Genomic DNA, 23,477 nt, shown 5'->3' with positions numbered 1-23,477 from the left:
TGGAGGAGGGGTTGGCAGTCATTAGGATCACCATCAGTTTCCTTGTTTATCCCACTGAGCCATATCGTTGAATCAGTAGGATGTGATGTTGAATCACAAAGATGGGAATGAGTACATACAAAGTGGAAGAGAAGGATAGTAAGTAGTACTTGGTTCCAGTTCGCTGCAAACAAACCAAGAAGGCACATGACATGCCCCAACGTCATCCATCTAGCCTCGACTCAACCACTTCATACTTCTACCAAACCAGCAATGCGCTCTTGATAACTACAACACAGTCAATTTCTATGCAGAAAAAAAAATCACTTACTCTAACCCATGTAAAGCACTAAATGTTTATTCCGCCAGCTGGCCCTGTGAAAGCTCAAACTACTACTATTACTATCTTCAAGAAGCAACAGTTCTCCGCAACATTCATTGGATCTCCGGATGCGGAGACTCCGACTAGTACTGCAGTGCCATCAACTGCTCCCAGCACAATCTCGCCATCACCCATCAGCTCTCTTCTCTAAGCGCCAGCTATCGGCTATCAACAACCAATTGTGCTGCTATCATCACGCACACCACATGAGCTCCCCGACAAACCGGAAGGGCTCATTGCCCCATCAATTGCGCACCGCTGCCGAACCCCGCCAGAACCGACTGTACAATGTCCGGCTGTCGCATATCGAACAGGCCAATCCTTCCGTGCGACTGCTACAGTTGACCATACCCCCGGAGGTCCAGAATGTCGAAGATGAAGGTCCGGAAGTGGATGAAGTATGATTTTCTCTCCATATGATCTTGTCTCTATATAACATTTCCAACCGCACACCTGTAAACTCTATACTATCAGCGACATATCCGCTTCCCGACCGACCGTATATACTATCATGCTAACACCCAACAGTTAGCCAACCCCCAACAACCCCTAACATTCCTCCCGGGTCAATGGCTGGACGTCCACATCCCCTCCATCCCCAACGCAGGCGGCTTCAGTATTACCTCCACTCCAGCCGACGCACAAGTCCTCCCATCCCTAGAATTCCCCGCCGAGGCAATCACCACTGATGAAACCGACGTTCCACCCATCGACCCGCGCGGTCGGCCACCCTACGTAGAGTTAGCCGTGCAGTATGCGCCCTCCAACCCAGCCAGCGTATGGCTCTGGCGACCGGCGGATCAGATCCTAGGCACGGAACTTAGCATCCGCGTCGGAGGGAGTTTTGTCTGGCCTCCATCTTCCAGCGTGGACTTGACGAAAGTTCGGAATGTAGTCTTCGTGGCAGGCGGAGTGGGGATCAAGTGAGTGTTTTACGTCGACCCACTAAACAGAAAAGATGGTTCATAACCAGATACTAACACATCCATAGCCCACTGATATCCATGCTCTCGCATCTTAACAATGGCGACGAGATAGCTCTTCCTCACCCATCATTCAATATTCGATTTCTGTACTCAACGAAACTCCCACGGAAAGAAGAAGGAACAGTAACCGACAATGGTACTAGTAGTCTGCAGCAGATCTTGTTTCTTTCACGTCTACGACAGATCATTGCGTCGCAGTCACAGATTCGTCGATTGCAGATTAGTTTAGATCTTTTCATCACCGACCCTGATTTGGATCGAAATTCTCTTACTGGATCTGCGAAATTTGAGGATCTGAGCCTGCATACGCGGAGGATTAATCGGGATGATTTACGCAAGGCTATCAGCAAATCCGATGGCAGTATCGAGGCGGAAGAGACCGTGTGTTATGTGTGTGGTCCGCCTGGGATGACTGATGATGTGGTGAGCAGCCTTGAGGGCTTTCTCGGGGACACCGAGCGCGTGTATTATGAAAAGTGGTGGTGATAGAGAGTAGGAAGGAAAGAAAAGAAGATAAATATAATGAATCTTCTCGAGGAATCGCCTGCTATCGCGGCCCACGCATCCTGAAGATGTCTGAATCGAATACTAATATGATACAAAGAAAAGAAAAATGAAAGCCCGCCGGTTAAGTCTCAAATAGGAACGCCTCCCCAGTAATAGATGTAAAGAGCCTCGAATAGATGATATCGTCCGAAAAGCAGCGCCAGATGCGTCTCGCGAGACCCAGCTCAAAAAGAAAGGAGAAACAATACCGATCAGCGCCTTGGAAAAGGCATCAATCTTCAATTCACTTTTCTTGTTCGGGCCCTTTGACAATGCCACCGTCGATAATCATCATCTCATCAATTTTGGCTTCCGTCTCGCCATACTCCAGCCGCTTATATGTCACCACACGGCCAGGGTTCATGTCAAAATCATAGAACCGCACGCGGCGCACATAACCCCCGTATCCTCCGTACCCGCCGAAACCAGCGCCTCCTCCATAGCACATCCACAAGGACGGCTTTTCCTCGTTATCTCGATTGAGCATGCAGTAGTCATTGACATGGTCACTGAGACGGGTTAGCAAAAGAGTCATGGATGGGTGGAAAAGACATCGCTTACTGTCCGCAGCTCACAAACAGGATACCCTCTTCCTCGAGAGCATCCTTGAAGCCCGAGTTAAAGCCCGGCGCAGTTGGAGCTTCTGTCCAGTTACCCCGGTAGTAGTTATTGGGATCACGATACTCCGGCAATGGAATGTGAATGAAAGCCATGTTCATGTGCATGTGGGTGTATTCGTGGTGCTTGGTCTTCAACCCTTGGGCTGTGTTCTTGAACCACCGAATCTGACTCGGCTTGATCCAGTCATACCCGCGATAATTCCGCTCATCAGGAGAGTACGAGTGTGAGTCCAAAAGGTAAAGGGTTAGCGCGGAGTGGGTGGTGCTTCCGCGGCCAAGAATCTCGACATAATAGTTTCCGACTCCATCAATTTCCTCGGGGCCGGCAGTAGATAAAGAGTACGGCAGATCCTCCAAGATAGTCATGAGCTCTGGTCGCTTCAGGTTACCCTCGTCATCATGGTTGCCGAAAATGGCCGCGTAGGGTATCTTGCGATCAACAAGGAGTTTAACGGACTTGAAAAGAGCACTCTGAGCATCCTTCGACGTCTCACCATTAACCTGATCGCCACTTAATACAACAAAATCAGGCTGCTCTTCGTCTAAAAGCCTTTCCACGAACTCTAGCGTCCGAGGATCGGCTTCACACTTCTGCCCTGGGACGGGTTCAGCCGGGACGGGTTCACGGCAAGCCCCTAGGCCGGTGCTCAGATGCAAGTCAGCCAGCTGCATGATCTTGAAGCGCCCATTCTCGTTTATCCTGGGCACTGGCTTCTTCGTTCTGGGAGGATCTCCCCGACGAACGCTGATTCGAGTTTCCAGCTCTTCCGTCCGGCTATCCAGTAGCAATGGAGTATCCCTGACTTCCCAGCCAATTCTCGGATCGACTGCATCGGCACCAAAGAGAACATCGATAGCGGTGATTGCTTTTCCAGAGTCACTCGCGTGGCGCTTAGCGGTTCGCTTGAGCCAGATACCACCGGGTCTTTGCTCCCATGTCTCTGCCTGGGCCTCAGGATCCTCCGAATATTCGGGAACAAGTCGGCTAATCTTAAGGTCAATAACAACCTTGTCAGTAGGAAGCAGTTCTTCCTCTTTCTTTCGCTCAAATCGAACAAATGCGCTTGAGGTCCAACCGGTGCGGAGGTAGAGGTCTTTCTCGACCTGGGACCAGGACTCCTGGCTCGGTTGACAGTTCGAAAAAACGTTGATGGATGAACAAGTCACAACGGTGACGTCGGTGATGGCGAACCCAGCATAGTGGGATGGAAGATGGCCGTGGATGGAGGCAGGAAGGACACGGAACCGGTTGTCCAAGGTCACGACGAGAAGAGCGATGAAAGATGCGAAAATCGCGAGCTGCACGCCCGCTCGAACCTATAAAGATATCCGATTAGTTCTAAGATCTGCTGATAGGAGCGCTCCATGATCAGACGAAAAGGGACATACAAGTCGGCGTGTCATGCTAGGAATAGTTGATACCCCTGGCCAGTTCTAATCAAATAAGAAGTGGCCGAGCGCAGAAGCATATTGAAACACAAAGCCGCAAGAAAGTATTGGGGCTCGCCACAGAGAAGACCTGATACTAGGTCATCTCAAGGGGCCATTAATTCGTAAGGAGGGGAAAGAAGGTGGTCAAGTACCGGAAGATATCCTTCCTATTCATTCATTCAGCTCGGAGCCAAACCCTTTGGGAAGGCGGTCGGTCACATGTCAGTGGCCAGCCGGGGTGATAGTCAGCGACTAACCAATTCAGGTATAGCTACTGAGACCCCTACGCTAGTCTTTTTCCAGATGCAAATGGCACCTGCCATGCCAGTTATTCCCTCGAGTAATCTACATAAGCATACTGGTATATAAATGATATTAGGCTACCGGTACGTATATACTCAAGTCGTCCATATCCGTCACCATGGCAAGTATGAAAATCAAATCTATCTCGGCTGAAAAACATCGGTTGTTCTTGGGACGGACCGGGTAATTCTCCTCGACAGCAACACGGTCACACGGGATTCTCTTGGTCTCCGTAGTAAGAAAAGATACCCAGCTATTAAGTAACGTGAACAGCCTATGCTAGCAACCCTGCGTTGTGGCCATAGATTGAATGAACAAAAAGAAGCGATCAGATGCGACAAAGAGAAAAAAGAAACAGATAGCATGTCCTGGTTTCGATCCAGGGACCTCCGGGTTATGAGCCCGGCGCTCTTCCCCTGAGCTAACATGCTTAGTGGATATTGTGAGGGTCCCAATTTCAAGATATGATCCAGCTTGTCAGTCAAACCTAGTAATCTATAGCATGTTTTGGATGGGGCTAATTTCCAATCAGCTCGTCTATTACATTTGCACGCGGGACTGCTAGTAGCACCAGCAATCCATGCGACTGAAATGACTGCTTATAATATCCTCCACTTTTAACCCACAATTACTATCCCTAGACTGTTACAGACACGATAGCTCCTTCTCTGCTGGCAGTGATCACGGTCACGTGTCACGGAGATTCCATCTCCTTCCCGATCCCGCGGATCTTCCTACTAGTACGCTTTCTCGAGCCAGCCCCTTTTAATCGTGTATCTTCATTGCCTACGGAGTACGGAATCCACGTTTATGCCGGGGTAGGCAACCTCCTCCAAGTACATAGCCATGTCCAATATGATTTCCTCGACTTTTGCCCCCAGTCTTTCGCGCCGGGACACCAAATCCAGCATCAGTCATGACCCATCGGTGGGGTCCATGCCACCCCCGTTAACGAGTGGTAGCGGATCACTTGGGCCTCAAAGCGCAGCAGCAATCTATCAGCACATCCACGATATGGCTGCTAAGCGGATTTCTACACTGGGTTATCTGCGGAAAGCGCACGAAGGCCGCATCTACTGGTTCAATACAGTTCACTTTTCCCGGACCGATATCAGTCGACTGCCATACTTTGAGCCCCGTAAACTCGCCCGTCGCGCCATCAACTACCTTCTTTTGGGCCTCTCCCTGCCTCCGATTCTCGATGTCAGCACAACACCCGTGGAATTCCTTCGCGCACTCAACACCCTCTTAATTGAATTCGAGGCTTTTCAGCAAGTGCATCCCGACGGCACCTCCTCCTCCACCCTCACTCGCGCCCGTATCCCTCAGATGTTCAAGCGCGCCGCTCACGCCGGCACGAAAGCGCGCCGCACCAGCTCAGCCACGGAAATCGGCCTACCGATACAATCCAGTGACCCGTCAGATTTGAAGTCAATGGCGAGTAACTCAGCCAGCGCGGCGGCAGCGACCGTCTCGTTCCCGCATACGGAGGCCTCGGAGCTCCTCCCCGGTGAGGAATACACATATCTTCTGACGCCATTGTTACCATTTGAACCGGACTATTTCGAAACATTTGTTACCCTGTGTGATATTCTCATTGACTGTTACACCCGATTGGTGTCGCTAGTCTTCACACCTTCAGTATGTACTGTCGCATTGGGGGAAATGTTTTCCAAGGCGGATGCCAAGATAAGGAAGATTATGGTGGCGGGGATCATACGCGAATTCGAGGATGCCAGCCGTCACCAGGCCAAGAGCGAACTCAATAGTGTTGGTCGCGTGGTTTTGGGCGGGTTGATGGGCTGATCGAAAATAATGACATGGGTTGTCAGGATATCACTCTCAATGTCACTGCCTCCGCCGGTGACAAACCGAATTGCGGGCGCTGGCAGCTCCCTGACCTACAGCTATTCAAGGCCAATGAGAGGCAAGCGATTGAGTCAAGTCAGCATTCAGCAAGCGATATTCTAGTCAACACCACCAATGTCGCTCCCAAAGCGCGCCTCAGTAAGGCGTATCCGGGAAATTCGACTCATATTCTCGTCCCATATATATAACACGGCATGCGACAATTACCAAAGATCTTGATATTGTTCGATTGATTTGTTGCCTAACTTTGCTTATTGAAAGCAAACCGATGGACCTCACATTTTATGCCTTCCTAACTCGCTCGAAGGAACGAGCTGAATCGCGGGCTCCAGCTACCTCTTAGCCCAGCGAGCTGCCGTGATGGCAAGCGACACCGACCTGAGGAATCTCACAGGGTACCCTCCTATGCCCGCTTGACGGTGATAGGCTCATGACACCCTGAAGACCGAGGCTCTCTTCCCCATAGTCGACCTTGCATCGCCTCGCACGAAGTGCGACGTGCTCAATGTTAGTGCGGACGCTGGCATCGTTCGTACGGCTACCGAAAAGGAATTGCCGAAGACTGCTTGCTCAATGGTATCGATCTTTAATGCAATATAACTTCTATCTTGGCCTGATTGAGCCCGGTATATAAGGTGCTAGCTGTGCAGGTGCTTTACTTTCTGAAGCAAGGAATTAGTTCAGAACGCTGTGGCCGTTGATATGGCGCAAAGTTTACGACAACCTAAGTAATGCAATGTCGCGTATCTACAAACCGTCTATACCTCGGCTCAACACGAAGAAATCAGAGTTGGCATCGGACCTGCGTCGCAGGTAGCTCATTAGTTACCTGTAAATCAACATTGTCTATCTCTCCTCCTAGTTACTTCCTGCTACTTAAGTGCAGGTTCTATGGTAGGCTTAGTCTTTCGGGAAACCTAGACAGGGCGTACTTGGGGCCTCTAGGCAGCGTCTACCTCAATAGCATATAGTTTAAAGTGGTTCTGGCCTAGTTAGAACCCGCCTTCGATCTAGCCTTCCTGTCGGATCTCCATGTGAAGATGCTTATATAGCTTATACCTGCGTAGTCGCACGAAGCGGAAGCACTCAAGTACTAGCATGAGAGTTAATCAAGAAGGATGTGTCCCCACAGCTGTACGGCTAGCCCCTTCTTGATTGACCCACCTTCTCTGAAACTTGCTGCGAACGGTCTCTTGGCAGCATATGCCAGCTGGCAGCTGTATTATCTTCTGGCCCAGTTGCGCCCCACAATCCGCAGCTTGCTGCATCTTCGAATCATGCACTTTCCAGGTTAATCCTGTTAAACCCTACTTGAGCAAGATTTCAATAGGAAATGAGGCTCTTACCTTTCGACATTCTGGACTGTTGTACGTGCCCCGAGAGTGTGTTACTCATGTTTAAGGTATATCATCCTGATTTGTACTTTAGACTCCTTGGTTAACATAGGGATATTACTATTCCTTCTTCCAACATGTATTCCTGGAAGGGAACCCAAATGCTTAGTATATAATAGGTAGACAGGTAAAGTCCCTCGACGGATCCATAGACTTCATCGATCCTGATGCACGGAAGGTTTGTGATATAGTATAGCAACCATATAGTAATTAAGTATACATACTATGAGATATGTTTCCCGAACTGAACACAAAAGACTGTAGCCAAGACATGATAAGATTGCATAATATACAGCTGAACTCATGTGCGAGCATGATTTTCAGGATTCAGCATAAGGCAAGCCATCCTAGGTCGGGGTTTGAGAACTAGAAGAATAACCTAATTACCGACATAATATAAACTTATCAGACAGAAATACCTTAGCTCTCCGCTGTTTACATTAGCATTGGACTGCATTTTAGGCTATTTTCACTTCACTGGCTAATAGGTTGTGAATAATAACGAAACCCTTTGGTAGATCTATATTCCTAAGAGGAACTCTAGTTGCAAAATGCATATTAGGCATTGACTCGGGAAGGAGAGTGTGAGCAAGAATTAACACACCCAGTAAGACTACTTTACAATTGATCCAACCATAGGAGGTCCCTCCAACAATACTCGACATCGTCCCATGCATAGGCCTTTCGAACATGTGCTCCCTAGTCAGCAATATAGGTAATGCAGCAAACAAGTATGGCCTGCAAAGAATCCATGAGAAATTGATAATACTATTCATCTGTTCTTCTGTCTATTCCCAATAATAATCAAGATCATTGCAATCAAGTCACGCATTTGGCATTTATGAATAAACTTTTAAAGAATTTATATGAATGGAATGGACATTGATAGTGACTCACAGGGACGATGAACGAAATGCATTTGAAAGTTCTTGCTGTTTCTTCAGAAAAGCCCTTTCTTATCTGAGCCTTGAGAAGGGTACAATCAATTGAGTCTAGAGAAAAGCCAAATACGTAGCCTTCTTGAATTGATTCATTCTATTTACATCAAGGACAAAAGGGTGAAATCATAGTATATGTTAAAGCTTGTATCACTTCGATAAAGACGTCCCAATACGTCGGTCTCAGCTAATCACTGGGTATAGTCTAGAGGGAGAAAGGACCCGAAAAGTTTTTCTTGGAAGGTAGTACTACACTCAACATCACCTCTCAACCCTTTGGAAATTGTGAAGTAGTTGGGAAGCGAACGAAAGATTGGATGGAAGGTACCTAGACTGGTGACACAGTCGCAGTCATCAAACAGTAGTATCATTATCACACAGAACTTAAAAATCCGATCTGGTTTATGACTAGTTATCTCCTAACCAGCAATCAGCAACTCATGCATTGGATTTAACTCTCTTCATGCTGATCTTGACTTGTCAATAGCATAATTAGTAGAAGGTGTGTACACTTGCTCATGCTGTGCTTATAGTAGCCATCGCGGGTGATTGATTGGTCGAACTCGGCGGTTGCTTAACAGATCCGATTATATAACATTGATCAAATTTTACCTGTCTATTAATCCATTTTCTGGGATATTTTTGTTGTTATTATCTTCCATGATTGTTATCTGTCAACCCATTCTGCTTTGTATGACCGACTTTGCTGCTTCACTTCTCCAGGGCTTTGCGTGATACCTCCTGCTTGGGTTGTATGTAGTTATCCTTATAGTACTTTGCTGACGTGACTGACCTGTATATGATTGACACTTATTGACACTGCAGTCAAGCGTATAAGAGCGGCCTGAACAGTCCCTTGGCAAGAAAGCAGCATATAGTAGGAGTGGACATTGCCCACCTAGCCCAGAATATGAAGGGTCAGTCCTGAAAATCACTGCTATTATCCAGATGGCTTGGGAAGGAAATAGGCAATCTTCAATATTGATGGGTGAACTGTACCGTGTTGAAGGCTTGCAAGATAGCCTGGTGGGAGCTATCTAGGACAAACGGCCTTATACATACCGGCATCTTTCTGCCCGCATTTTGTTCCCGCCTTTCTGACCGCCCTTGACGGGGACCCATCAATAAAAAAGCAAAAAGAAATTGATTCAGACCGAGGTTCGACTGGGGGGCAGTAGCGATTCTCAAGTGACCACTCCTTTCCCTTCGCGAAAGACTCCTTGGTGGCTTCCTTACCCCAGGAAAAAGTGTCGGCCGCACAATCGCAGAAGCAAGGCAGAGGATGCGACATCTGACAAGAGCTTAAAATTATCAACCTTGACCGCCCTTACCAGGGAATGGATGGAATGTCTCTCCGCTAAAGAAAGCTTGAACGGCACCGCCAAAAGTCGCGCCGCGCCGCGCCGCTCGCGCCGCTCCAAAGCTTTTTTCGGCGACTTTTTCTAAAATTTTTTGTCTGACAGATTGTTCCCCATTCACTCCCTTCAGATAATTTTTGCTGTCTCCACAGCACTTTGTCAGGTCTTCGGGCTTCACTGGGAGACTGGTTTCTTCTTTTATTTCACTCAAAATGGGCGACTCGTCTTCGCAATATACTTCCCCAGGGCGTAAGAATGCCCCCGAAGATTCCGAAGAAGAAAATCGATCGGAATTGGAAATACCCTCGACCCCTATAACACCTTTAGATGGCGCCAAGCAGAAGCTACAAACCAACAATACAACATCTGGACGGAAGAGGAGAGCTTTGGATAACACCACTGGAGACCATAATATATCGCCTGCTTCACCGAAAACGTCTCTATCGTCGCGGCATAGCACATCCACTGATCGTCCGTCAAAGCGCAAGAAGGTCCGCGAGTCCAAAGGAAGCCAGACACAAAACGGCAAAGCAGACAAGGCCAAGCACAAGCCCGACGTACTCGCGCAGGATGTACCTTCAACTTCACCTTCCCCAGGAACAGAAGATTCGATCGCCTCAGACCCAGGAAACAAGGATCAAGAGAAAGGATCTGCCCGGGAGGAATCGGAAGCAAAGCTGAACACAGCATCAAAACAACCTTCCGAGAATTTCAAAGGCTTGGTGGATTTCAAAAAGGGCAAACGCGGTTCGGATGCCAGCAAAGGGAAAGAAAACAAATCAACTGGTTTCTTTACCCCAGAAGAAGTTAAAGCTCTGGAAACATTCAAGCTAGATTTTTGCACCACCCACGGCATGGCAAGCGATACATTTGACCTCATGATTCAGCATTCGGAAAGGGACAAGTCAAATCCCTTCCCTTGTCCCACAGATATTACCACCAAAGTGGCTTTCTGGAAAAACATCTATGAAATTATCCCACATCGCGATAAGAGATCAGTCTATCGGTTCATGAGACGGCATTTCCAATGCACAACTCAGAAGCCACATTATTGGACTGCCGAGCAAGATGACGAACTTATCTTGCTTCATGAGCGCCATGGGCCCAGGTGGGCTCACATTGCCAAAATGATTGGTAGAAGCGATGACGACGTGATACAGCGATGGCGAAACCACCTCGAACATCGCCAGACGATGAATCGAGGGCCCTGGTCTGAATGGGAAGTAGGCGCACTGCTACAGTATCTACAGGACTGGTGGACCCATATGAAGAACCTGGGCCATGAGGTCGGCCGGGATATCTATGAGATAGATGAATCTAAGATCTCTTGGGGAGAAATTAGCAACCGCATGGAAAACTGCCGTTCCAGGCAGCAATGTGGAGACAAATTTCGCAAGATTAGGCGCAAGGTCTTGACTCGGCGTAGCATGGGGAATCCGGATGCTTTCTACGACCCTGTTGTGGAGGCAAAACCACCAAAACGTCGAGGTAAATCAAAATCAATCACGCCTTCTCAGAGCCAACCAAACAAGCACTTCAAAAGTTCCGAATATGTTGATTCCGATGACGAATCAGGCGAAGAAGGAACCGAGACCGACAATATCTCCAGTATGGATCGATCAACGTCCAAGACCGATGACAGTTCGTCTTTAAGGTCGCTTAAGGCTGCACCAAAGAAAGTGAACTCTCCAGCTCATCTCCAGGAAGACAGCGATAGGCCCGACCCGGATACTACCATCTCCGGATCAGAAGAATCAGATTCCGAGTCAGAAGCAGGGAAATCTATTTCTGATAATGATACCGGTAGTATTCGTTCAAGACAATCGTCTGGAAAGAAGCAGAGACAACGGCGGTGATTGTGGAGAGGAGCCTTGCCGGGGAAGTGAACAATGAAAGGACTCACTTTGAAACCGCTTCCTCCGCTCCAAGAGGCGATCCAAATCGCAATTTCTAGCCTACCATCACACCAGCAGAAAAGCCAGCTAGCAACACTCGGACCGAGCAACATTTGAACCTGGCCTCTCGCCAAGCCCGACATCTCCGATGTTATCTGTGTCAGTTGATGGATCCCTCATCGAATTATCAATGCTCACATTGTAGAAGATGTACTGGATCAGAAACGGCAGCGGATATTTGCGGGTGACCTGCATTGGGCCAGGGTTCCGTGATGCGTAGGATTAATTTTGGCGTTGCGGAACCAGGCAACATAACTTCATAGCCAGCGGCACGCGCCGTTTTCGGACGTCCTTCTAGAAATAGATGGCTGCCAAAGGGCCCGGAGATTGTCACGGAAAACGATGGGATCTGCGTCGCCTGCCGTCAATGTACGGTGGGTTTTAGGGAATGAAGACCTGTGTACATTAAGGAAGATAGTGGTGTAGATTATATGGAGGGATACTAATTGTTTCTAAATTCTATTTGCTGTATCCGAATAGACAGGTAGAGTAGTCCATAGATAGTAGATAGCACATCGATCGACCGATCGATCGATGGCCGGCCGCAGAGAATTGGCAGACATTCACGTGACCACTGGCCAGACTAGTAGTAGTACCCGCGTTTCCTTTTTTCCCCGTTTCAAACAGTGAGTCGAGACAAGCCGTGTGCTACTCGGGACTAGTCTCAACGTTAAAACCTGCGAGATAGAGTCCAGCGATGCTGATTAGGCTCCAATGAAATTGTCCGTGGACAGCATGTCTCTTAATTCCGCGCTCGACCGATCGGCATAGCGCCTTCTTACCCTCCGTTTCTTCTGCTGATACCTTTTTTTCTTTTCTCTGTCTGCGCCAATCCGGCCTCCTTTGTCGATTGTCAAGCTTCCAATCGAATTTTTCCCAGCAACCACCATAATTCCAAGTGGGTGCTCACCGACATAGCGGAGGTCTAGCAATCTCGGTTTCAAAGCTGGCCACTTTATCACTTCCCCCAGACCATCTCATCCAACCGAGTCGTCATCCCCTCCTCCGCCGCTGGTTTCGCCTGTCTTGTCTTCTTGCATCTCGGGCTTCCCCGTCCTCTCTTTCTTCTCCACGACCTTTTGTCTCCCCTTATCTGCGCCCGACCCTCCATTCTCTCTTTCCTTCCATCATAACTCTCCTCAAATCATGTTGATTCTCCCTTCCTCAGCTCAAAGTGCTGTTGCGATTGTGGGTCTCTGACCTGCAGCGACTTTGGCCTGGTCTGCGTCTTCTTTTCCTTCCGCTTCGTACATATTGATCGGCAAGCAGCCGTCTTCATTCGGCAGCCCCTTCGTTCCTCGAACCTCCCATCCGTTATTCTCCTACCGATACAGTTTTCCTCCCTGCAAATTCAAAAAGTGTCCCAGTCGGTGCGGGTGAAACCGCAGGATGTTTTCCGCCGTGCTGCGGCGGGCGACCTCGGTCACTTCACGCTTCACCTCCCGCATTCCATGGCTAAAGAATCTGCGCATGAATTTTGTTCTCATCCACTATGTCTATATAATCGCCACCGCGTTGCTTTCCTCAGTCATCATCTATCCAGGGGCTAATCTAGATTATACCGATGCCCTCTTCCTCTCGGCCGGCGCCGCCACCCAGAGCGGTCTCAACACCGTCGACCTCAATACCTTGCATACCTACCAGCAGATCGTTTTGTATGTGGTCTCCATGCTGACCACTCCCATCTTTATCCACACTGTGCTGGTCTTTGTGCGTCTCTACTGGTTCGAAAAGCGATTCCAGCATGTCGTTAGCGATGCGCGCGCCCTTCGCCATACTCGCTCTCGCCTCCGTACCATAAGCGAAGATAAGGATGGTCAGTCTTCTTCCCGGGAAGAGGCTGGGGTCGCTGGTCGGTCTATCGTCGTCTTGCGCGACACTCTAGGTCAGCCGGGGAGCCGACAGCAGGTCAAGGAAAAATTCGACGAGGACTCGCCCCCCGCGTCTCCCACCGCGCAGGATCCACCCGAAAAATCGGGCGAAGATGCGAACAATGCCCTCAATCAAAAGCTAGCAATTGGACTGGGAAATAGTCTAGGAAACCTTCGTGTTCCGGCTCAGCTGAGCCCAGAACATCACATCGCATTCCTGGAGAATCAACGGAGGAACAAAGGTGCGCTGCGGATACCTAGCCCTCGGGAGTATGACAACGGTGGCGCACCACAGGTTTTGGAGGAGGAAGAGGAGGAGACAAATCGACCTGTTCGCACGTCTAGCAACTCCTCGAGTTCCGAGCGCAGCCCATGTGATATGAGCAAAGAAGACGAGAATGACAAGGACGAGGACGAGGAGGACGAGGATAAGGACGAGAATAGGCCGCGCAGACTCGATGGGCCCCATATCACGATTAACGAGCCAGATATGATTCGGACAAGGACGCGGAACTCTACTTTCCCCCGATTAGATACACGTCCCACTTTCCGTGAAACAAAGAATGATAGCGATGCCTCGCAGCTGGGTCGCTTGACTTCGCGGCGACCAACCTTACACAATCTTTTCCGCACTCTTACGCAGGAACGTGAACGGTCAACACAGCCGTATCTCAGCTGGAATGCCACGGTCGGTCGGAACTCCAATTTTGTCGACCTGACCGAGGAACAACGTGACGAGCTCGGCGGGATCGAGTATCGGGCATTGAAGACTCTGGCAGTAGTACTAATCTCCTACTATGCCTTCTTTCACATTCTCGGCATCCTGTGCCTCGTGCCCTGGATTATGACCACACACTGGGGCAAGGTGGTCGAGGAAATCGGACAGGGTCGCCCTTGGTGGGCCATTTTCATGGCTCAATCGGCTTTCAACGACGTCGGCTTTACTCTCACGCCAGACTCCCTATCATCATTCCAGAAAGCGATATTCCCGCTCCTGCTTATGACCTTTTTGATCATCATCGGCAATACAGGGTTCCCTTGCATGCTGCGCCTGATTATTTGGGCTCTGTCCAAAGTGACTCGTGCCGAAACCCCGCTATGGGAGGAACTCCGCTTTCTGCTAGATCATCCACGTCGATGCTTCACTCTACTTTTCCCGAGGAATGCCACGTGGTGGCTCTTTGCGATTCTGGTGGCCTTGAATGGCATCGATTTGATATTTTTCATTATTCTGGACTTGAATGATTCGGTCGTCACATCCCTGCCCACTGGTATCCGTATCGTGGATGGTCTGTTCCAGGCCGCCTGTACTCGAACCGCCGGATTGGCTGTTATCTCTGTATCAGACCTACACCCGGCTGTGCAGGTGTCCTACTTGATCATGATGTATATATCCGTGTTCCCCATCGCCATTTCCTTGCGACGCACCAACGTATACGAGGAGAAGAGTCTAGGCATCTACGCTTCTACCGAGGATGATGAGTCGGATGATAACCAGACACCGCCCAGCTATATCGGAGCGCATTTGCGCAAACAGCTCAGTTTTGATCTGTGGTATGTGTTCCTGGGCCTGTTCATCATCACTATTGTGGAAGGCAAGCGCCTCCAGCAGCAAGATGAATATTCCTTCCAAGTGTGGTCCGTGCTGTTCGAAGTTGTCTCAGCGTATGGCACCGTTGGTCTTTCGCTCGGGTATCCCGGAGTCAATGCATCTTTCTCCAGCCAGTTCCAGGTTCTCTCCAAGCTGGTCATAATCGCGATGCAAATCCGAGGCCGTCATCGCGGCCTGCCCTATGCCTTGGACCGCGCCATTCTGCTCCCTTCGGAATCTTTGAATCAGAACGAGATCGCAGACGCAGAACGGCGCATGCGCCGTCGCACCTCTAGTCTTAGCCAGATGTCTATGGACCGCCATCAATCCCAGGGTCGACCGGAGCACGGGGCTTCTACCAGTCTCGACCCGAAGGACCGGGCAAGCCAGACATGGAACAATGGCGACATCATCCGTCGCCAGTCGACCATACGGTCACAGCGCTCGCAGCGCTGAAAAGTATTTTGGTTATGGTGGCATAGTTTTGCTTTTTAGACTTGGGTTGGAAGTTGTCCGTTTGTCTGTTTTGTCTCGTCCTTTCATTTCGGCAGCTTGCGAGCCACGCCAGAGGTCTCGTATTATATAGCAGTTAAGGATCTGCTCTGCAGTCAGGTACCTTACGGGTCCGCCAACCGAGGAGTGGAAGAGCATAAATGGCTCGAAAGAATCTCGGTTCGGGCCATATTGTTTGACCTGATCGACCCTGCTTGCTATATAAGATGCTGTCCCTGCATGGTTTACTTGGCCACCTGAAGCAACAATATGGTGCTGAACACAGTCGGATCACTGAGCAGACGAAGGAATACAAAACCTTCATGTACATAGACGAAGTGGAAAACATAACTCAACAACACCACTACTAGAGAAATGTATAGAATGTAAATGAGTGTCACAACAGCCAGTTTCTACCTTTGCTCGTCGCCACCGGCATACAGCCAGTTGCCTACAAGCTATCAATCTTCGTCCCTAGCCACCCTTACTGCCTACCTGCATGTTCCTTTGTAGGTATGAAATGCGCACCTTTTCGCGGTGTATCAAATGATGCGTACTTGAGGTCTCTTACCCGACCTCCGTGATATCTCACATATAGTATATATGATATACATATTTCTAGCTCTTTGATGATCCATTATAATGTATAAAGTACGCATCTATTGTACAGTAGTATACGAAGGTTAGCGATTTGAGTAAGCTATACCATCCTTCCCAAAATTACCAGCCAATGATGGAATCTACTATGTAGACTAACAAGTTGTGACGAGTGGAACGAACCTGATATGTTAATATAGTTATGTGACCGTCCTCGGACTATTGTTATTCCCTGCAGCCTGGGAACCTTGGTTCGATAGCGGGGACATCCTCACTATCAACTATCTACTACTACTTGGTATTACTATGGGTTTATTCCCCATCAACTTCAGGAACAGCATCCGCAAGCCACCTACGTACCTCTAGTTAGTCCTGCTTTGCTGTGATATTTCCATATTTCCTCAATTATGTCTGCCCAGGAACCAGATGATTATTACGACTTCGGTTCCTTCCGCCGACCGGTGACCACCTCCAGCCCTCAGGCTCAACTCTGGTTCGACCGTGGTCTGATCTGGACATATGCCTTCAACCACGAAGCAGCGGCAAACTGTTTCCAAAAAGCCATTGCACACGACTCGACCTGTGCCATGGCATACTGGGGCCTTGCATACACCTTGGGTCCCAACTACAACAAAACTTGGCAGTCCTTCGACGAGCAAGAACTCGAAGTCGCCGTACAGCGTACCCACGAAGCTGTCGCAGAGGCCCAGACGCACGCCACAACCACCCAACCCGTGGAAGCAGCGCTTATTGCAGCCCTGCAACATCGATACCCTCAAAACGTGGCGCCCGATGACTTTAACGGCTGGAATAAGGAGTACGCTAACGCCATGAAATCCGTTTACTTACGCTTTCCCAATGATTTAGATGTGGTGGCTCTGTACGCGGATGCTCTCATGAATTTGACTCCCTGGGCCCTCTGGGACTTACGTACTGGTCAGCCTGCAGCTGATGCGCATACTGTGCAAATCAAGAAAGTCTTAGATCTGGCGCTGACCCAGGACGAGGCGCTACGACACCCTGGAATCCTGCATCTATACATCCACTTAATGGAGATGTCCAGTGAGCCGGAAGCAGCACTTAGGGTAGCAGATCATTTGCGGGGGTTAGTACCTGATGCAGGCCATCTTAATCACATGCCAACGCATTTGGACATTCTCTGTGGTGACTATCGACGGGCGATTGCATCGAACTCAGATGCAATTCGAGCAGATGAGAAGTTCCTTGCCCGTGAGGGCGCAGTTAATTTTTATACGCTATATCGATCGCATGATTATCATTTTAGAGTATATGCGGCGATGTTTGCGGGGCAGTCGCAAGTTGCGTTGGACACGGTAAAGAGTCTGGAGTCATCCATTCCAGAGCAGCTCCTGCGTATCGAATCCCCGCCTATGGCTGACTGGCTGGAAGGCTTTGTGAGCATGAAGGTGCATGTCCTGATTCGCTTTGGACGTTGGGAGGATCTCCTTGCCCTTGAATACCCGCATGACACGCAGCTATATTGCGTCACCACTGCAATGATCCAGTACGGGAAGGGAGTGGCGTTGGCTGCGCTTGGGAGGATAGATGAGGCGAGTCAACAGAGCGCGCTGTTTAAAGAGGCTGTGAAGCGTGTACCCTACAGCCGAATGTTATTTACCAACAAGTGTCTGGACATCTTGACTGTGGCTGACGCTATGCTGGATGGAGAGCTCGAGTATCGCCGTGGCAACTATGACGTGGCATTTACCCATCTACGGCGATCTATCACCCTGGATGATGGGTTACCATATGACGAGCCGTGGGGGTGGATGCAACCGACCCGTCATGCGTACGGTGCGCTCCTGCTAGAACAGGGACATGTCCAGGAGGCAGCAGCGGTATACCAGGCTGATCTTGGATTCGACGACACGCTGCCTCGTGCGAGGCAGCACCCGAACAATGTATGGGCGCTGCATGGATACTACGAATGCCTGAACAGGCTAGGGCGAACGGCTGAAGCTCAAATCGTGAAGCCTTTCTTGAAACAGGCAGTTGCAACGGCCGATGTTCCAATTAGGTCGTCGTGCTATTGTCGTCAGGGAAATGCGGCATCATGTACTACGCAAGAAAATAAACTGCCGGCCGCTCGATTTTAGAAAGTAAATTAATTGTTTTGTTCCATCTTTAGATTGATATAACCCATCAATTTGTATCATCAGGCTCATTAACTCGCTTTAAGAGACGAGGCTAGACACAGGCTGCAGATCCCTTATAGGCCCACCAGCGAGTGACCGTACCTCGAAGCGACTCTGAGATCAGGCCTTACCTAATGCTAGTCTTACGAGTCTATCCGGGTAGGTTTGGCACCCGCCTCGGTAGCGGGGATCCATTTCTTGAAATTGGAAGTCGCTTTCCAACCTCATCAGTCTTGCGTCGCCGTCAGGAATAGCTCACTGAAGACGACCCTTCGTGCAGAGTATCCGGTGGTCGGGATGGCTTACGTCTCTCACCCTTTGCCCCTCTTCTGTGCGCAGGGTTTGGCACTACACCAGTACATTTTCGGACAAGCCTACAGTTCGCATCCATTCTGCGTTGATTTGCCATAACACTGCTATGGCCTCTTACATCCAACTCTGCTGCTCAGCATAATACAAGGGCCGACTGTCGAGGTTAGCAACTTGGCTCCATCACCACGTATATATACTTTAATCTAACCCACTGTCGGAGGCTCACCAAGCACCTGAAGGCTCAGATGAAGCTGAAGGCGGAGGCTGCCTGAATCGAGACATTCACTCGGTAGGCCCTGGCGTTGGTAGCCCTGGTTCAATTACTTCAGTACTCATCCCCACCCACATTGCCGGCCCATATAATAAAAACTCGACATGGAAATTCTCTATAAAGAGATATTGGACCCTGCAGTCGGTCCTATAGTAAGGTTTCTAGAAACGTTTCCAGCTAATATCGCTGCTACCAAGATTCTCCGATGTAGAGATCCTGGCCTATACATGAAGCCCAGTGGAACATGAAATTTTAGTATGTAACACACTGTCCGGAAATCTCACCTAAACCATCCAATGGAAAACATTTGGAAGCGGCCTTGAAGATTCTGAGGCGAATGAGGATCTAGAGAAGACATGTTCGTCAGGTATCTTTAGTATGTTATTAGGTTCATACGCGCTCTGCAATGTAGATAGTGTATATGTTTTCCTTTTGTTCACCTTTTGCGTATCTTCTTATCTTCAAATATCAGCACTGCTTAAAGTACCTGTCCCTCGAGGTCTTCCTTCGTTCTTTCAGGCGTGAGTATTCATAATTATTCCTGATTTTCTCGACATCTGTTATCTTTTCGTTCATCCTCACAGAATACATGAGTCTGTCACGGTTGTATGATTCAATCTGACATACTGTCCAGTTTCTGTACCTCTATTTCTGTCAAAATAATGTAGAGAATATAGCAGGTGTGTATATATGCCTTCCTAGTCTTGACCTTCTCTAAAACTATCAGTTTTGTATACATTGTAGGCACTGTTAATTGGCCACTGATATTCAGAATCGTCATCCCCTAACTGATGACTTTCCGTTATAGGACCGTTGTACTCGTTTAGTGTAGAAGGAGTGATCGCGTTAGCCTACGCTATTAAACTGATCATAATAGCAGCAAGCAACTCCTAATAGGATGGTGTGGCTACTAATGGATCACATGTGTACAATATCCTTGCTCAATATTCACTGGCACTGATTACCTAGTACCGATGGATATTCCCTTACCTTGGGTGCAGATATGCAGATCGTTTTGTTGGTTCCAAATATAGTGAATATATATTTGAAACTATTCCACTTGACCTGGAATCAGCGGAGTGCTGTTAGTAGTGCTATCAGTAAAATCGTCTTTCGATTCTGCCAACACCTACATCTGAATCAGGCCTTGCTGTGATACGATAATACCATATCTGTCAAGAGGCGTTAGTGTCTTTTCCTTTCGCATATCTTCCTGCCGCCATCTATCTTTAATTCTGCTCCTACATCTTTCTTTCTGGATATAGTAACCTTTCAATAGTACTTATCTCAATCAATTTGTTTGTGTTAAGACATTCACTGTAGCCAGGCATCACCTGATTCTCCGCCACCTCTTAAGCTTTGAAGGATGAGTACGGGTGAGTAGTATGGCTTTGACTCTGATCATCTGATCATATGGCTGCTGGCGAGTTAGCTTGAGTGGTTGGCCTTTGGAAAGAGCGGAAGTAGGCAAGAATTGAATTAGAAAAATGTCAGCAGGGTCTCCAGCAAACCATGACACATGAACAGGTATTGTTATCACAGTACTATGTACCAACTGTCAAAAAGCTGTCCAGTCATACATATCGTACCCTACTCGTTCGATGGCCATATCCCTCTCCTCCTGCCTTCTTCTCTAGTATACACTGGGATATCCTCTCTCCAATTTCCCGAACCCCCAAGCAAGGCCTCTGTCATACACCTCCCCCCTCTTCCCTTTCCCCCAATCCTCGTGGCTGGTACGGCCGGATTTACCACTAATGTGAACCATTCTTGGTGCTGGACTTCTTACCAGACTTGCTGCCAGACTTGCTGCTACTAGCTTTAGTAGTAGCCTTGGCAGTGGCCCTAGTAGTAGTAGTCGTGGTAGTGGAAGGGTCTTCGACGTTTGTGCACTTCTTGAAAGCATTACTCACACCCGCGACGTGATATACCGATCCCATATAGTTGTATTTCTCATTCATGATTACACGGTATAAGCCCGGACGCACGCCATTCTCTGTCATGTTTCCGATCCATTAGTTCACGTGTGTTCTCTCTACTCGGTCATATCGGACAAAGGTAACCAAGAAGGGCTAACTTACTTCCACTAAAGGTCCCGGATACAAGAGGATACTCATAAAGTGTGCTAGTGGAACTGAAGAGGTTCTCGTGATTATTGTTCACTTTGGGGTAATCACCGTAGTCAGTGGCTCCATCCTCTTTGGCTTTTTCGACGACCTTTGCCTGACGGAGGGCGTTGTTGATATCTGCCACAGTGAATTTCTGCCCATTACAGTCAACATCCTTCTTTTGGGCGCGGGTGACGAGAATATTGGTCTCCTCAACTGTCGGGTTGGTGATAGGGCTGGCAACCGCAGTGAGGGTCAGGGCTAGGATGATGATGGGCTTGAGGCTGAAGAACATCTTGAGATATCCAGTATACTTTATACTCTTTCTCCTTTCAACAGTAGACCTCGATAACCAAAGGAATGAGTGACTGTGAATTCTTTGAAAGATAGACTGGTATTCGAGGAATTGACGGAATCTTTGAAGAAGGGAACGAGTGAGCTGATGGCGAGTGTTGGTACGAAGCAGGCGCTTTATACCTTGCTGCTTCGATGGGATTACATCCTTGACCATTGAGTTCGAATAGCGTGAGGCGTCAAATGGTGTGACGGTCCCTATCAAGAGTCTCAGCAGTAAAAGCGCTATACATCTCGTCTACATGACTTTGTCACTCATGGGGGCCAAGTAGGTGTCAAACGGGGGCCAAAAGGAGGCCGGGCGATCTTCGAGAGTATAAGCTTACGGGCCGAAGGGACCTCCCGCACACGTTAGGATCCTTTCAAGTGAAAATCTCCGTCTAATGCGAGAATTTGATGTTTACTCCGTGAGTTGGGGGCTGTCTCATATGCTGTGACACCAACACCCAAAACGCAAAGATGTCTTCCCACAGGGTGAAAGTGGCATGTTGGGAACATGAAAGATGTTATTTGTTGGCTGCTGAGTTGATCAGGTCTCCCGGCTACTAGTGCTGACCGCCAGCCCAGCCAGCCCCAACATCCTTTATTTAAACCACTCAAATGGTGTCGTTGACCTTGCTTTCCTGAAACCTCGAAACACCTTTTCATGATGGAAGGCTTCGGCGAAGTGTTCCTTGCGCGACCGGAATACCAAGTCATCAGTGAGCTGGTACAGAATCCTGATGTCTCACCAGCCGAGGCAGTCCAAAATCTGCTTCGGGTGCGCGAGGTCTTACACAAGGAGGGAGGGGAACCCCCGACTGAGATCGATGGCACACACACATGGATTGCCATGGTCACGGTTGTGAAAATTGTGAATCTTACTCCAGCTGCGCAGCAGCACAAGCTTATCGAATTCATTGTCCATCTTCAACGCACCAAGATTGTCGATCCTGACACGGGCGAAGAGCCAACGTCAGTGGGCATGAAGTTATGGACTGAACTCCCCTATCTCGGAGTCTACTTGAGGGATATGTATTCTTTCACATACGACCCCAGTACGTTACACCTATTCACTTATATACTTCTTCTCTTTCTTTCCTTCCTTCCTTCCTTCCTTCTTTCTTATTAGCGGTTGATTCCACGGCTAACCCTGCAATTGGCGTCACGTACAGAGTACGCCCAGCAGGTCGACGATGATCCCCGGATGGAGTATCCTCCACGCGAACTCCAGGAGTGGGAGAATCGCAATGCGTTTATGGCGCAGCTGACCTCGAAAGCGGACCATCTCGGCCATGCCATTGACGCATCACTATATGCGCTGTGGGCGTGTCGAGAAACGTTTGAGGAATGCGATCCGTTGGTGGAAGAGGCCGTGCGCATTTCATGTATCTGGTATATCTATGCCGGTCAGCGAATGTGGGAGAACTGTCAGGTCCAACGAACATTCGGGGACGCTGATGATCCTCCTCCGCGACCGCGCTTCACAATGGAGAAGTGGCATCTTTGGAAGAACGGCTTGAAGGCGGCACAGCTTCAGTTTACTCGGGTTAGCACGCAAGAGATGATACAGAAGGCGTTGGCAGAGATTGAGAAAGCGGAACGTGGGGGATAAGATTGCCCTTATATCCAGTCGTGGAGTTTGAGATGTATTTAGGTCGAAGTACTGATCACTTCAGATCTACTGTTACTAGTGGCCAAGTATAACATGGAGCGTGCAATTTGGATCACAAATGTTTCTACGGGAGTTATCAATGCATGGGGTAATAACCGTCTGATCAAAAGTGCTGCATGTTGCCGAGTGCGTATAAGTACTGTTACGTTCAGTAATTCCCTTAACTAACATCAACCTTATTCTCATATACAAGTGGAATTTCCTCAGCGTAGTATGCCTTTGCTGCCATTGTATAATCCTATCCCTATTATCTGAGGATTTTCGTTGGGTTGAGCTGGATGATGATTACTAGTCAACTACTAGATCTGAT

At 48.8% G+C, this 23,477-nt stretch overlaps 8 protein-coding genes and 1 non-coding gene across 9 annotated transcripts; 6 read left to right on the top strand and 3 right to left on the bottom strand.

The window, feature by feature from the left end:
- Positions 1 to 567: 567 nt before the first annotated feature.
- BO88DRAFT_490353 (FAD-dependent oxidoreductase) lies at positions 568 to 1,833 on the top strand (the record flags this gene model as incomplete). The annotated part of the gene is made up of 3 exons (XM_025712773.1): positions 568 to 759; positions 890 to 1,284; positions 1,353 to 1,833. 3 exons carry the CDS (start codon positions 568 to 570, stop codon positions 1,831 to 1,833), a joined length of 1,068 nt encoding a protein of 355 aa, XP_025559805.1.
- Positions 1,775 to 4,106, bottom strand: BO88DRAFT_407284 (phosphoesterase). The gene is made up of 3 exons (XM_025707386.1): positions 3,903 to 4,106; positions 2,455 to 3,830; positions 1,775 to 2,402 (listed from the first exon to the last, which is right to left on the bottom strand). Exons 1-3 carry the CDS (start codon positions 3,915 to 3,917, stop codon positions 2,138 to 2,140), a joined length of 1,656 nt encoding a protein of 551 aa, XP_025559804.1. The 5' UTR covers positions 3,918 to 4,106; the 3' UTR covers positions 1,775 to 2,137.
- A 500-nt stretch (positions 4,107 to 4,606) lies between these two features.
- On the bottom strand, positions 4,607 to 4,678 carry BO88DRAFT_t221. Its single transcript has one exon. It is a non-coding gene; the product is annotated as a tRNA-Met (tRNA).
- Positions 4,679 to 4,953: 275 nt separating this feature from the next.
- BO88DRAFT_129898 (uncharacterized protein) lies at positions 4,954 to 6,450 on the top strand. The gene has a single exon (XM_025701387.1). It carries the CDS (start codon positions 5,094 to 5,096, stop codon positions 6,051 to 6,053), a length of 960 nt encoding a protein of 319 aa, XP_025559803.1. The 5' UTR covers positions 4,954 to 5,093; the 3' UTR covers positions 6,054 to 6,450.
- Positions 6,451 to 10,018: 3,568 nt separating this feature from the next.
- Positions 10,019 to 11,647, top strand: BO88DRAFT_301951 (MYB DNA-binding domain protein; the record flags this gene model as incomplete). Its single annotated transcript, XM_025702420.1, has 1 exon — positions 10,019 to 11,647. A coding segment is annotated over one exon (1,629 nt), but the record flags the coding sequence as incomplete, so codon positions are not given.
- A 1,503-nt stretch (positions 11,648 to 13,150) lies between these two features.
- On the top strand, positions 13,151 to 15,679 carry BO88DRAFT_347663 (potassium ion transporter; the record flags this gene model as incomplete). Its single annotated transcript, XM_025703387.1, has 1 exon — positions 13,151 to 15,679. One exon carries the CDS (start codon positions 13,151 to 13,153, stop codon positions 15,677 to 15,679), a length of 2,529 nt encoding a protein of 842 aa, XP_025559801.1.
- A 938-nt stretch (positions 15,680 to 16,617) lies between these two features.
- BO88DRAFT_407281 (TPR domain protein) lies at positions 16,618 to 18,500 on the top strand. The gene has a single exon (XM_025707385.1). It carries the CDS (start codon positions 16,720 to 16,722, stop codon positions 18,427 to 18,429), a length of 1,710 nt encoding a protein of 569 aa, XP_025559800.1. The 5' UTR covers positions 16,618 to 16,719; the 3' UTR covers positions 18,430 to 18,500.
- A 2,305-nt stretch (positions 18,501 to 20,805) lies between these two features.
- On the bottom strand, positions 20,806 to 21,454 carry BO88DRAFT_456754 (uncharacterized protein; the record flags this gene model as incomplete). Its single annotated transcript, XM_025710940.1, has 2 exons — positions 20,806 to 21,047; positions 21,133 to 21,454. 2 exons carry the CDS (start codon positions 21,452 to 21,454, stop codon positions 20,806 to 20,808), a joined length of 564 nt encoding a protein of 187 aa, XP_025559799.1.
- Positions 21,455 to 21,930: 476 nt separating this feature from the next.
- On the top strand, positions 21,931 to 23,206 carry BO88DRAFT_490347 (DUF3632 domain-containing protein). The gene is made up of 2 exons (XM_025712772.1): positions 21,931 to 22,550; positions 22,668 to 23,206. The coding sequence occupies exons 1-2, from the start codon at positions 22,160 to 22,162 to the stop codon at positions 23,105 to 23,107; spliced, it is 831 nt and encodes a 276-aa protein (XP_025559798.1). The 5' UTR covers positions 21,931 to 22,159; the 3' UTR covers positions 23,108 to 23,206.
- Positions 23,207 to 23,477: the final 271 nt, after the last annotated feature.

This window comes from Aspergillus vadensis, assembly GCF_003184925.1.
Source record: "Aspergillus vadensis CBS 113365 unplaced genomic scaffold BO88scaffold_23, whole genome shotgun sequence".
NCBI lineage: Eukaryota > Fungi > Ascomycota > Eurotiomycetes > Eurotiales > Aspergillaceae > Aspergillus > Aspergillus vadensis.
This window is presented reverse-complemented; position numbering and strand designations above follow the sequence as displayed.

Bases quoted from the DNA above. Each gene is read 5' to 3' on its own strand.
- BO88DRAFT_407284 (XM_025707386.1), bottom strand. The intron at 2,403-2,454 runs GTAAGCGATGTC...AACCCGTCTCAG, and splicing joins CTGTTTGTGAGCTGCGGACA to TGACCATGTCAATGACTACT.
- BO88DRAFT_490347 (XM_025712772.1), top strand. From the start codon at position 22,160: ATGATGGAAGGCTTCGGCGAAGTGTTCCTTGCGCGACCGGAATACCAA. The intron at 22,551-22,667 runs GTACGTTACACC...CGTCACGTACAG, and splicing joins TTCTTTCACATACGACCCCA to AGTACGCCCAGCAGGTCGAC.
- BO88DRAFT_407281 (XM_025707385.1), top strand. From the start codon at position 16,720: ATGTCTGCCCAGGAACCAGATGATTATTACGACTTCGGTTCCTTCCGC.
- BO88DRAFT_129898 (XM_025701387.1), top strand. From the start codon at position 5,094: ATGTCCAATATGATTTCCTCGACTTTTGCCCCCAGTCTTTCGCGCCGG.